The sequence below is a fragment of the Lycium ferocissimum genome, chromosome 9 (assembly GCF_029784015.1).
Source record: "Lycium ferocissimum isolate CSIRO_LF1 chromosome 9, AGI_CSIRO_Lferr_CH_V1, whole genome shotgun sequence".
In the NCBI taxonomy this organism is placed as follows: Eukaryota; Viridiplantae; Streptophyta; class Magnoliopsida; order Solanales; family Solanaceae; genus Lycium; species Lycium ferocissimum.
The window spans coordinates 34,273,500-34,287,812 of record NC_081350.1 but is presented as its reverse complement, the minus strand read 5'-3'; the positions used below and the strand labels follow the sequence as shown (position 1 = coordinate 34,287,812).

The following is a 14,313-nucleotide window of genomic DNA, read 5'->3' as shown; positions in this document are numbered from 1 at the left end:
ATTCTGCAAATCTTCCCATGCAAGTAGGGGTGGGCGTTCGGTTCTTCGGTTCGGTTTTCTCAAACTTTGGTTCGATTTTTTAATTTCGATTTTTTGAAAGTGGACACCGAACACCGCACCAAACTAATTCAGTTCGGTTCGATTTTTTAAAGTTCGGTTCGGTTCGATTTCGGTTTTTCTAGCTTAAGTACCAACAAGGCACTGCATAAAAAAATATTCATTTGTTCATAGATTTTAGCGTGCATGAAGTTTATGTCACATATCAGTGTTGAGTTATGAGTTTACAAGATGAGAAATAGTAACTTTGCTTTAATAAGATGCCCTTGAATTGCACAATAGTTTCTATTCCATACAGCTATGGCATGGAAAGTTAATGCATCAGTTTCATAAACTTCTTGAAAATCATTTTACAAAATGAAGTTGTAGACAACCAAGATATTAAAATGAAATTTCTGGAACATCACGCTTACAATTTTGTTAGTAATGTTTGATGATAATGAATACTTATGAAACATGAAATATTTGTATAACAGGCAGCAATAGTCTTTATGTAGGAGTGGGCGTTCGGTTCTTCGATTTTTCGGTTCGGTTTTTTTAATTTCGGTTTTTTGAAAGTAGACACCGAACACCGCACCAAACTAATTCGGTTCGGTTCGGTTTGATTCGGTTCTGTTTGGTTTTTCGGTTTTCGATATTTATGCCCACCCCTACATGCAAGACAGAATTTGGGCCTTAAGAGCAAAAGTTAAAGACCACCAATTTGAGGGACAAAAATTAAAGACCACCCCCAGCGAAGGGCAATCCTGCAAATTGCCCCAATCGCAATTGTCGAAACTCTGTAATGATGGACCCGTTTTTATACCCTTCTCCATTAAAATACTAGACTTAGTTCATTTGGCATGATACATAGATTTATGCGTAGCCAATTCTTTTCTTTGCGCTTTTCTTTCTTTTTTATAGCTTTCATAGATTGATCGAGGAATTCCGAGCTCAAAAATGCGACCGATGTAAGAATTGTACAGGCCAACCACTTTTTGAACCGATCTTTGAAAAATAGCCAGTGTAAAAATTCATTGAAAAACCACTGTTGATGCGGAAACACTATAATAGTGTCATGGATTTCAAACTTAAACGAGTGAAAAATCTACGATAGTTTCATAATTTTTGTAATCCATGGTAGGATACTGAGATAGAGTTTCACTTTTTAAGTTCGAAATTCATACATTGTCAAGACTTTCGAAAACTGGCTATTGTTGAATTTTGTCCGAACGCAAATCCCTTAATTTTTGCCAATTGAGCTTATCCCTAGAAGCCGTTTTCTTCTTATTTTTTTTTAGTATATATGTGAAAGATCGTGGCTCGTGGCCTGTCTATAATTCGACACACACAAAAAAGAACACAAATATTGACCCTATCATGAGGTCATCAAACTAGCTCCTAATGTGGGATTAAATGATTTCTTTTAACTTATATTTAGCTTTATTAGCTCTTATAATAAAATAAACATGATTTTGGACTTTTGAGTCACGACGGGTTTGAGATTGCAAGAAATACTTATTTTTAGCTAATTTTTGAATATTTAATGTAAACCACAGGAATTCACTATACTATCTGTTTGTTGGTTTTCATGCACAATCAAGATGCCTCAATACGTGTCTAGAAGTTCATCAAAGGTGACAGAATATTTCTTTTGTCCTTTTATCTCATTGATAGGACTTTGGAGATTTACAATAAGAGACAATTATATATATAAAAAAAATGATCCCATTTAATTCTTGAAAACGAAGTCCATAGATATCTGATCTACTATTTGATTTCGGTAATGCGGTCGAATGTATTGGCTGTATTTGAGCCTTTTCATATGAACTTTTTACTTTTGCCTTTTATTTTCTTTTAAGTGGAGCACCATTAGACGACTTATGAAAAAGGTTATTGCAACTTATTTCATGGGGAAGTGGATTTGTGCTTAACTTATAATTATTATTTTATTTTTTTGATTTTTTTATTGTCATAAATACACCGTATTATGTATGTCCATTTAAATACATAATTTTACTGGATAAGCTTGCAATTAGATAAACTCAGAATAATCCAAGAAACTTTCAAATGTTCAGTAAGCAATTTTCAAGTAGCTCAAGTAGGCAAACTGCAAGAAATAGGCCAAGTAAGGCGGTTGTCGGGAGAGAAAAGCCTCGCCATGTTGACTTCCCGAAAAGCGCTGCAGTGCTTCTTTTCTTCTATAAATAGGAAATCAATTCGGTTAATTATACATCAAATTGAAAGAGCAATAATATATCTCTCTCCCCTAGCTTCTTTGACTATATTTCTTGTTATCGTGTACTTTTAATTAATATTATTTCATAACACGTTATTAGCACGAGATTCTCCGTTAGGCAAATATTTTGAAACGATCAGAGTGAATTGGTTCAAAGATTCGTAGAACGGTGAGAGTACCATTCTCAAACCAATTTTCAAGTAAGTAATTATGGTCGAATTTGAATCCGTTTCCTTAAGCTGAACGATGAATGATATATCAAAACAGGTGGGATATATATCATCACCCATTAGTTGATGGTGATAATCGTTGTGTTACTTATTTTGTTAATTCTAGTGATGTTAATAATAAGTAGATCACAGTGGTATTGAAAGAAAAGGTATTTGATACCTTAGAAATATTAATAAGCTACAGAAATAGAATCCTTGTATATTACTCCTCATTTGATGTTCCTTGAAAATTTTGTTGCCGTAATTTCGATAGTTATTGGACATTAATTTTATGGTTCTTGGGTGCCTTCGAGTATCAGCAGAATTCGTCACTTTCAAAGGTAATTTTCGTTATCTATTTAGTATTACCTTGTTAAGTTTATGGCCACCGGAAGTGATGATATTTTCAGGCTTCTTGTGATTACAACTGAATATATGTGAGAGAAGAATTTTCTACATCATATCTTCGATGTTCTTCTAAAGTAGCAGTATTTTACAAAAGATTGTAAGCCATTATTTTTTTAATTTGATTAAGGCACGTCTAGATATGTCTCATTCCTGAAGAATGAGAACTTTTGATAAATGATATAAATACAAATCCATTTTCTGAAGTGAATGTGATAGTATGTAGTAAAGCCTATAAACATAAATGTGTATTTGGTTGTAAAAATATCACGACTCGTCTCCAGAAGAGGTAGAATAATTGAGAAGAAATATTCTGAATATTCTATGTTTTACTCCCCAAGTAGTAAAATCGAAAATTTTCTCCCGAAGTAGCAAAACTCTGGACCCTACTCCTGAAGTAGTGGACCTTAAACTTTACTCCCGAAGTAGTACTAAAACTTTAAACTTTACTCCCAAAGTAGTAAAACTTTAAATTTTATACCCGAAGTAGTCAAAACTTTTAAATTTACTCCCGAAGTAGTAAAATTGTAAACTTTACTCCCGAAGTAGTAAACTTTTAAACTTTACTCCTAAAGTTGTAAAACTTTGAAACTGTACTCCTGAAGTTGACAGAATCGGCAGTATATCTGAGACAATATCAGATGCAATGTCTTATCGTGCGTGGGAAAAATAATGAGCTACTGATGAGTTGTATTTCAAGCACATTTAAATAATCAGGTCTCATTCTTCAAAGTGAATGAAGAAATATCACAACCTTTCTCATGGAGAGATAAAATACAAGGAATATATATGTTATTTTTGTGGTATGAAACTAAGACGTTGCAACATGTACCTGTCGTATGTACAAATATCTTAAATGATTTTATTAAAGTATATATCATTCTAAGGCAAAAGGGAGCAGAGCAGAATGCTTTCTACTATAACCACATTGATACATTATGGTTAGTTGTTATCGATTTCCTTGAAGGAAATAAATATTAATGTATCTCTTCCTAAAGAATGTGATTATTACGTAATTGCCTTTGATACAAAATATCCAGCTGTTAATAGCTAATCTCCTTGAACGAAATATTTGAAATACTGAAGTTTAAAGCTTAACGTTTACTTTATGTAATTTATAGTTTAAAATTGTCTTTATATTTCCATTTGATCAGTGTTTTCTTTCATGACACCAGTAGCGTCTAACCAAATTTTCTTTCGTGATACGAGAAGTATCTAAAAATTATGTGTACTAGAAACTATCATGACACCAGCAGTGTCCAAATAATATCTTTTTATGGTAAATAAATTAATGTCTCTCGAAGAGGTTATATATGATTGCATCATTTGTCCTAGATCATAATCGTTACGATCGGAATACAGATCATAGTATACTTGAAGTTTACTAGCAATAAAATTGGTTATCATATTGAGACTACAAATGATTGGAAGGTTGAATATCTTCAAGTTACTATGCGTAAGAAATACGTATATGAAATGTTACCCGAGCATGATGGGATAACATGTCAAAATAAACTAGAAGTTTACGACATAAAATCTCATGCAATAGTAAACCAGAAGTTTACTAAAATAAATAGCACTCGTCATGGTAAACTTGCAGTGTACGGGTACAAACAATTTTATCAGTTGACAAGACCATTTTGGTTGTCATGATTTAAATCTGATGTGCTAATTGAGTATTCGAAATATATTAAAGAACCCGAAGAGTCTTCAAGAATTTGTTTGTGTTGCTTGCTATCGTGTTACGTTGATTACACCAGCTAATGTTGGATTGAATCCCCTAAATTTTGAAAAATATAAAAGGTGAATGTGGGCCCCTTCACCTGCGATGTGATGTCTTTAATAGATGCATCTATGAGACGGTCACATGTGCGTTTATTTTCAACCTGTGGTTTGACATTTACAAAGTTGCTTGTTCAAAATAATTGAGTTGGAAGCACAATTTCCAGATTGTGTAATCAAGAAAATTCATCTTGATAATGGTTTATATCTAAGCTGATTTGGCATTGGATGCCTCCATAATATAAATAAACCATTGCTTACGAGAACAGAGCTTCATATTGAAGAAGTGGGGTCCAGTGGTTCCAAGGTGGATGTAACTTAATTATTAGGTGGTGACAACTGTTAGAAGTTTGTTACAAAGTAATTAGTAGTTAGTTACTTAATCATTGAGTAGGAGTTAGTCGGTTAGGAATAGTATAAATACTTGTAACTCTTCCATTACATGTAGCTTTGTACATTTTAGATATTTTTCATCTGAGTATGAATGAAGCAAAGCTCCCATTCTCTTTTCTCTTCATATCTGATTCTCTCCTCTTCCTTCTTTGATTTCATAGTTGAGCCTTGTTAACACATATGTTGGTCTGAAATATGGTATATTGCATACAACAACACTTGTATGCTTCAGACCAATAAATTATGATAAATTCTCCCCTCATAATTGGTTCAGGGTTAGGAACTAGATAATTCCATCTTATAGATTTTGATGTGCAATATATGATTAATGGATATACCACGATGCACACCGATGGATTTCCCAAAGAAAATGAGGATATGTGTTAGTTTTTCTAACATTAGGGGGAGAGAATATGCAACTAAGAAATATGTTGTGAACTTTCATCATTATGATCCTCAGATAATTCAAGTAAAATGCTGGAAGCATTTGCTAACCCAACTATTTCATATTTCATCTACAAAATGCTCCTAATGTCCCTTGAAGGACAGAGTCTACAACATGCATAGAGCATGATAGACCAATTGGTTCCAAATATAATGATCCTTGAAAAAGGAGAAGAGCAAAGGTTTGTATAAGATTGTGAGGATCTGGGTTCTACGTCTCTTAAAGCATGCTGACCTAGAAATAATTACCAAGTGATATGATGCATCTTGTTACGTGTAAAGCTTTTTTTGACCTGCAGTCCAGTTATTACAAGTTCTTAGGGATCTTGCTCATAATCCTTATATGGATTAAATCAGATAAGGTGAATGTGATTTAATCACCTTAGTGAATATTCATTAACGAAGGGAACAAAGATGATTATGTTTACCCTCTTTATGATAGCCGGAACCTTTCATATGAATATTATTGGGTACATTGAAGAGTTTACAGAAGCAATAGATTATCTGCTAAAAGAAGTTGAAATAAGAAAATTATATTGGTCCTGAAGTACCATATATTTACGAAATTGATGCATTTATTTATCTTGCTTTAACCATGAGCAAGATATAATTTCTCTCCTACGTAGAGATATTGAAATAAGATCGATTGCATATTGAAAATGAAAGCCCTGATATGAATGTGTTTATCCTAATAAATGTTGTCAAGTGTTTTGGATATACAGGGCATTCATTTGATCGACATAAGCCAGATATGTTATCTATTTGCATGAAGGATTACTGTTATATCATGTTATTTACATGACAGTCAAATCATAGAATTATACGGCAGATAGATTATGTAGCAAGTCAAGAATGTACTTGACGTGATTCCATCAATATTATATGGTGATGATGCAACTCTATCTAAGGAATGAAGATGCAAAAGATCAACCAATTCGTCAAATGATCATTTGACAATTCTAATCACAAATGTTCTGCCAACCTCAAGATATGATAAGTTGGTATACAAGATCGGAGTACATCATCTTCAAGAACTATGTGATGCTTTAATCAGGAGGAGTAAAATACGTGTATACTTTTTTTCCCTTAACCAAGATTTTGTCCCATTTGGATTTTCCTGGTAAGGTTTTTAATGAGGCAACTAGCAATGCGTATTACTAGATACATGCACTCTTTTTCCTTCACTTAGATTTTTCCTAGTAAGGTTTTAACGAGGCACAAAATCTATTATTAAACATTCAAAGGGGAGTGTTACGTTATAAATACATTGTATTATGGATGTCTATTCAAATACATGATATCGTGGATAAGCTTGCAATTGAATAAACTTACAACCAAGTAGGCAGCTTGCAAGTAGCTCGCGTGCAACTTGCAAAGTAGCTCAATGAGGCGAACTGTCGCTTACGAAAAGCCTCGGTGCAGTTTTACGAAAAAACTCGCAAATTTCTTCTTTTCTTCTATAAATAGGAAATCAATTCAGTTCATTTATACATCAAATTGAAAGAGCAATAAAATCTTTGTCTCTCCCCTAGCTTCTTTGGCTATATTCCTTATTGTCGTGTACTTTTAATATTATTTCATTACAGTTATTACTATTTAAGGGAAGGGAAGGAAAAGAGAGAATGTTACAAAATCGATTTATTCTTCCATCAAATAGTTAAAGGGCATGAGATGTTCACGCTACGGGAGTATACTCTCGAACTTCATTTTAATTTGTAATTTGGCAAATCGAAAAAGGACAAAGAATGTATGAAGGATCAAAGGGAAAGAAAGTTTCAAAGTTAAAGAATTCTCCATTTGTTCGAGACTGTCAACCTATTCGTTTTGAACCAAAGCAGACGCTGCTTATGAAGAGCTTTTTCCAGCTTTGTGAATACTTATGTGTGTCCATAAGACACGACATAAATAAATTAAACAATTGAATAGAGACTTAGATGTGATTAAAATGCTTGGAAGCTTAGGGTTAGCTAGTTGTCGGCTTAGAAAGCTAGTAAAAGAATGGAAACCAAGAGACCATGGTTCACAAGCTGGTTGAAGAAAAATAGAAATGTCCCAGAACCTAGCTATCGATCCGCGAAATTCTGATGGATGTTTTTGTCAATCCATTTTTTTTTTTTTTTTATTTTTTGTGATACTTTTGACTAAAAGTCCATCAAAATTACGACGAGCGAATTTCCAATAGAAATTTACTCGTAATTTCACGTTCTTTTTGTAGTGGTAATTGTTTGGATTAGAAGATTTATTAGTAAAATAACTGTGCTTACCTCGTTGAGAATTATTGAACTTAAATTTGGCTTGTCAATCAATTCACACTAAAAGACAAATCCTTCGAGATTAAATTTGAGGGAACTTTTGTGTTCCTTCCAAAAATCGGAAAATCCAAAAAGCATACAAATTAATAGGTCGTCATGCAAATGATCTATCGTTTTCCAAATACACCTTGATTTTTATGCACTGACAGTGTAAATAAATTATTGTACAACATCAATTTTGTTTAGAATATAAGTAACTAAGCATAATCAATGAAATTAGTAAATAAAAAATGTGATAAGCAAACTTATAAAATATTTTAAATTATTCTTATTGCATTAGAGTTCATTTACAATGTTAATAGATTTTAATTAAATCTCGTTTAACGAAAAAATCCTCACTGTGCAAAATGACCTCTTAGCTCTTAATTCTAGTTACATAAAATTTTATTCATGTTGAGATGCGAAAAACTAGAGATTTTAGGCTTAAATTTAGTCGAATTGTACTAACCAACTTTCATTTTTGGTTTCTCCCGATAAACATGTGCTATAGTTTACTAGTTTCCATTATTTGGTAGTGAAAAATAATGGATATCATTTTTACTGCTAGACCTTAAATACATAAAAAAGGCATCTCCATATACAAACCTTCAAAAGAAAAAAAAAACGAAAAAAAAGGAAAAGATAAAATAAAAGAAAGAGTGAAGAAATTGAACTTGTATTGTACGTCTTACAAATTAGAGCAGACAAACTAATAGATCGACAACGACCACAATAATGCAGCGTACAATAGTTCATTCATCAATGCATGTACCACAGTTTGTTGAAACTCATATACTGAAAAGTGAAAAAAAAAAAAAAAGAAGAAGAAGAAGAAGAATGTTATACTTTATATATAACTTTAACTTCTGATTTTGCTACTTTATTAATGAGATAGTTTATAGCGACACAAATATTATTTTTAAAATAATTTATAGTCACACAAATGTTATAATTTGTTTATACCATTAATTTCAAAAAATTCTTTCTTTATTAAATTTCATGCCTAATTGAATATGTACACTACCACACAAATTGAGACGGATGGAATAATAGTAATATCTTTTTCTTTTTTCACTTAAGGAGGATACTCGAACATATATTCACATGGCCAAAGATCTCCAATTTGTTCCTCTTCTTAATTAGCAGATTATAATCCGTGATATCACTTAATTAGCTTTCGCGTGTCATTGTGGAGCTATTATTTTATGTTTAGTGCTAGGTGGCTAGTCTGGTATAATTAACATATCATACTATACTTAGTAGCTAGCATTATGGTCAGTACGTACGTAATTAACTATATCTATACGCATCAAATTGTGTTCAAATTATTAAGCAGTGAAGAATAAAATCAAACACAAGTTTGCAGGATCATTGAATTCGTTTCACTACCAAATAAAATAGAATCACACGTGTTACGAAACACGAACTACACCGAAATAATAGCCTAGCGATCTATATCGCATATCTTAGTTAAAGATGTTCGTTCTTGCTTTCGGGGAAGAATCTAGAATCTTGAAGTGAACTGCGGGAATTAGAGAAAAAAGAAGGAGAAGTTTTTATCTGTATTTTTGGAATAAACAATACGCAGGAGTTGCTCTCCTATTTAACAAACACAAGACACCTGTTCAGGAGCAGTCCTAACAGTTGTGTCTTTTCATCCTTTTAATATAAAATAAATATATAGCAAATATATATTTATTTATTATTTATATTTATATGGATCCGAATTGACCCATATGGGTGACCCAAATCTAATTCCTTCAAGCAGAATAATGCAAGTCCCACGTGAGAATTGAAGGACAATTCAAGAAAGAAACAATAAAAGATTAACGAAATTCATAAAAATCCAAAGTTTAAAATCCATAACTAGTCTTATCTCAAGTTGTGCTGCCAGAGTGCCTTGATATTCTCTACAGTGCTACATTCAATACCCGCAGACGGGCCTCTCAATTTTCTCCATTAGTTCCGGAAAATTGACAAAAAATAGCCAAAAACATCCATCCTATCTATCTATAAATACCCACTCATTTCATTCATTTCAAACACCAAGCAAACAACATTTTCACTACTAATTAGCCACATTCAATTATTTGAAAGTGCTAATTCAAAAAAATGGCTAAGTTTGCTATATCCTCCATTGCTCTTCTTCTCACATTGAACGTTCTCTTCTTCACTATGGTTAGTTCCACTTCTGTCCCATGCCCACCAACTTCAAACCCCACCCCTACACCCTCCACTCCCTCTACCCCATCCACCCCATCATCAAAGGGAAAGTGTCCAAAGGACACACTAAAGCTAAAAGCTTGTGCCAATTTGTTGAATGACTTAGTGCACCTTCTTGTTGGAACTAGCCCAGCCAAGACTAAATGTTGCTCTCTCATTAAAGGACTTGCTGACCTTGATGCTGCTGTTTGCCTTTGCACTGCTATTAAAGGCAATGTGTTGGGAATTAATCTGAATGTTCCAGTTTCCCTCAGCTTGTTGCTCAACAACTGTGGAAAGTATGTCCCCAAGAACTTCCAATGCGCATAAGCTATAGCCAGATTTCTTCACTTTAACATATATCTTGTTTCAGTGTGTTTGGTGTTTTATCTGCTTAGATATAGTTGCTTATTTTCAAAGGAGTTACTGCATGTAGTCTATTCTTATTGATTAGAAGGAAGGCTAGTTGCCTTGCTTCTTGTTGTCTATTCTTATTGATTAGAAGGAAGGCTAGTTGCCTTGCTTCTTGTTGTATGATCCCATTTTCATCGTGAGTTATTATGTTGTGGAGTTTTATGTAACGTTCGACCGTGGAGTATACAAAATATTTTGTAACCAATATGGGCATTCAAAAAGGGGAATAAATGAACAATCAAAGACAAAATTCTGATATTAGAAATAAAACACAATTCCAAATATATTCTTACAACATTTGTCAATGAGATTTCATTTCTAAAACTGTATTCACGATAACATCATTAAAAATATAATTTTAAAAAATTATTTTCCACATTAAGATATGAAAAAACATTTACTCTTACGACTTACTCCACATTTATTATGTATAGTTAAATTTTCGATTAAACGTGGCTCCGCTCCTAATGTTCAATATAATAAGGACATGGATTAACAATTTAAGTATTTATTTATAAGTTGAGTTTTCGCATGCTAATTTTCAAGTTCCTAACGCTGCTTTGCATTTTAAGCATAACTAAGGAGAATATATATCAGCGCCGTAGAGAAACAGGGAAACAAAAAATTGAAAACCTTTGGTTTTATATTTAAAGTGAAAGCGAAAACGTTTTCATCATTCATTTTTAATATTTTTCTTTGGCCTTTACATGTACGAACAAAGAGCGATTTTTCCGATGCAGAGGCAAATTTAGGAATTTTAATTTATCAGTACAGGATCACAACTTTTTTTGCTTACTAGATTTTGAATAGATTATTTATACATAATAAATGAATATTTAAATAAATATATAAGATTTGAACGTTATTGAATTCTACCGAAATCGTAATTGCAGCGGCAGCTAGGTCCCGCACACGATAAAAAGAGTTAGGGTTTGAAAAGCTTGTCTACTGTGGCACTAGAGTACTAGACTTGTTACCTTGCAAATAAAACAATGGGAAAAAGGAACATATACTTCAATTCTATTAATATAAAGGTTCTAGTTCCAAACTTTCAAATACATTCCAATGCACATGAAACTAGTTCAAAATTCAAGATTAATTACATAATGGATGAATACTGGTCCGATTAACTCAAGATCTGGTACGATGAGTAATAAAGCGTTCTCACTTGTTTACCAATGATAGAACTATGTTAGTGAAGGGGATTATTGAATCCCCTTATTTGTCAGAAAATTGTACTACATATGTAGATCAATTGTTTTGTATATAACTTATTGAATCCTCTTATAAAAAGGAATTATTAGTGTAGTTTTTTTCTTTTTTTTTTCTTTTTTCTTTTTTCAATTTCCTGATTAGAATTTCTTGCTATTGCCATCGCTTCTCAGCAAAGAGTTATCCACTTTCGGCCTATCTTATTGATATAGTTACTTTTATTTATTTAATTAAAATTAATAAGAAGTCAGTGTGAACTTCCTGTGAATTGTTTCGATAAGAAACCAAAAGAGGTACTCCATACGTGTTCAGCTTATCTTAATCTTTTGTGGAAATGACACATGGCTGGTAAAGGAGAGCACAATCTTAAGGAAGTTCTAGATTCAACTACACAAATATTTGTTAGCATAATAACATACGGTATAGGACCACAATCTAGTATTGTGAAGTGTTTGTCGATCTATACTGTTACATGACATGACAATTTTAATTAATGCCCCGTTGTCATAGCGGTAAGAGGTCTACGAGGGATAACAAAATTAGCTCATGAAAATATGATCTGTATTATTTATTTTGTCTAGTTTAACTCGTCCAATTCAATTCATCTAAAAGTTGAGTTGAGGTGAATCATAAACTAATCCATAAGAAATAGTCATTTTTTTTTTGGGTTTCATTTGTTAATATAGCCACAATAAAGATTCTTTTATTAGGTTACTTAAACAAATTATAAGTAAATATATAAAGAAATTAAAATTTAGTATGAGTTGATCCAGCTCATTTCAGACCAAGTTGCGTCTGAACGAGTTAATAACCCATTCATTTATTAACTTAACATATTTTAATTCACCTGAATTCAACCTAATTCGATCATTTGACACCCCTGCATATAACTAATGGTTGAAGGAAAATAGAGGGACATGATGCAGACACATGAAGATAGGCTAAGTACAAGCCCTGAAAGTTCAATTAGATGCCAACAAATAAAGAATACTACAAAACAAAATCTTGACGATAACAATTCTAAATGATGCCTCAAGCTTGTTAATTGATTAGGTCCACATGTGAAGTTTCGTCGATGATTAATATTCTGATATACCGAGTAGAAGAGAGACGAATATGAACTAGATGTGACTGGTGACGGTGAACGCAAAAGCTAGAGGTGGCAAAAATAGCTCATGGAAACATAATCCGTCTAAGATGTTTAAGATTGGCCTGGTAATTGTAACTGAATCAGACTGAAGAATCCAATATCGTCCATTTATTAGCGTAGCCCATTTCAACCCAATTCATTTCAGTCCATTAAAAAATTATTTTTTGTGCGGATTGCCTTCAAATGCATTGGTCTTTAATTTTTGCCCTTCGCTTAAAATTTTTCGAAAATACCGAGAATCCTGATTCAAACCCTCGTCAAGAAAAACAAACAAAAAAAAAAATCTCATGGTAAGACTTTCGCGAAACCTCTGGCTTAAGGCCTAACATTTGCCCAAAATTAAGTCTATCTCATTCAAAAGGTTAAGAAAGCTGTTTTGGGCGTTTGCCTTGCCTAATTTTGGGCAAAAGTTTGCCTTATGCCTAACTTTTGCCCGAATAGGCGTAATTTTTATTTAAACTCGCATTGCGATTTTTCTTACCGAACCTGGGGGTTCGAATCCAAAACCTCGGAGTATTAGGCGTAGGACAAAAATTAAAGACCAGCAATTTGAGGGGCAAAAATTAAAGACCACACCCGAATAAGGGTAATCGTGCAAATTGCCCTTAAAAAATTGGATTGATATGTAGCCCAAATTGACCTATAAGAAATCTTTTCAAAAAGACATTTTTTCTCTTGACATGTTATATATGGCAAACAAAATAGTTTTATTAGGTACTAAAAAATTATAAAACAACAAACAAATAAATTAAAATTTAGTAGCAATTGGGGGTTGAGTTATGACATGCTTTTTAGCCCATTTTAACCCATCCAAATTTAATCCAACCCGCCCATTTGACACCCTTAACAAAAACCTCTCCTTTTCTCTTTTGGGAAAAGGACATTGACAGCCAAAATAATCCAACATTTAACCAATATTTGGGCTTAATACCATTTTGTCAAGTGGCCCAAATTAATGCTAAAAAATGGTTTTACCACCCAAAATAATGCCAAGCGGCCAATGAAACCAGGAGAGCTTAAAAAATGACTTTTGTGGCGACTCGCCACTAAAGGGCTGCTACAGAAAAATTAGGCTTTTTAGTGGCAATTAAAAAAGTCGCCACTAAAGGTCAAATATCTAAAACATGTATAATATGTGTATGTTTAGTAAGAAATATCCCAAAATATGTGTATATTTAGTAAGAAATATCCCAAAATACGTATAATATGTGTATATTTAGTAAGTATTTACAAGAATGATACATTTTTATATACATATGTTGGAATTATATATATACACTTTATATACAAGAATGATACAATTTGTTTATATACATATCTTTGGAATTAATTATATACTTTATATACAAGAATGATGTAGCTTATATACATATGCTGGAATTAATCATACATTTATTATACATAAATTATACGTTAATTATACATTTATTATACACATATTATACAATAATGATATGATATTTTTTTTACATATACAATAGTGATACATATTATATAGCACAATGATACAGTTTCTACAACAACAACAACAACATA

General features: G+C 32.5%; 1 protein-coding gene across 1 annotated transcript; it reads left to right on the top strand.

Moving 5' to 3' along the window:
* Window positions 1-9,830: 9,830 nt before the first annotated feature.
* LOC132030394 (14 kDa proline-rich protein DC2.15-like) lies at window positions 9,831-10,620 on the top strand. Its single transcript, XM_059420016.1, has one exon. The coding sequence runs from the start codon at window positions 9,912-9,914 to the stop codon at window positions 10,329-10,331; it is 420 nt and encodes a 139-aa protein (XP_059275999.1). The 5' UTR covers window positions 9,831-9,911; the 3' UTR covers window positions 10,332-10,620.
* The last annotated feature ends 3,693 nt before the right edge of the window (window positions 10,621-14,313 follow it).

Bases quoted from the DNA above. Each gene is read 5' to 3' on its own strand.
- LOC132030394 (XM_059420016.1), top strand. From the start codon at position 9,912: ATGGCTAAGTTTGCTATATCCTCCATTGCTCTTCTTCTCACATTGAAC.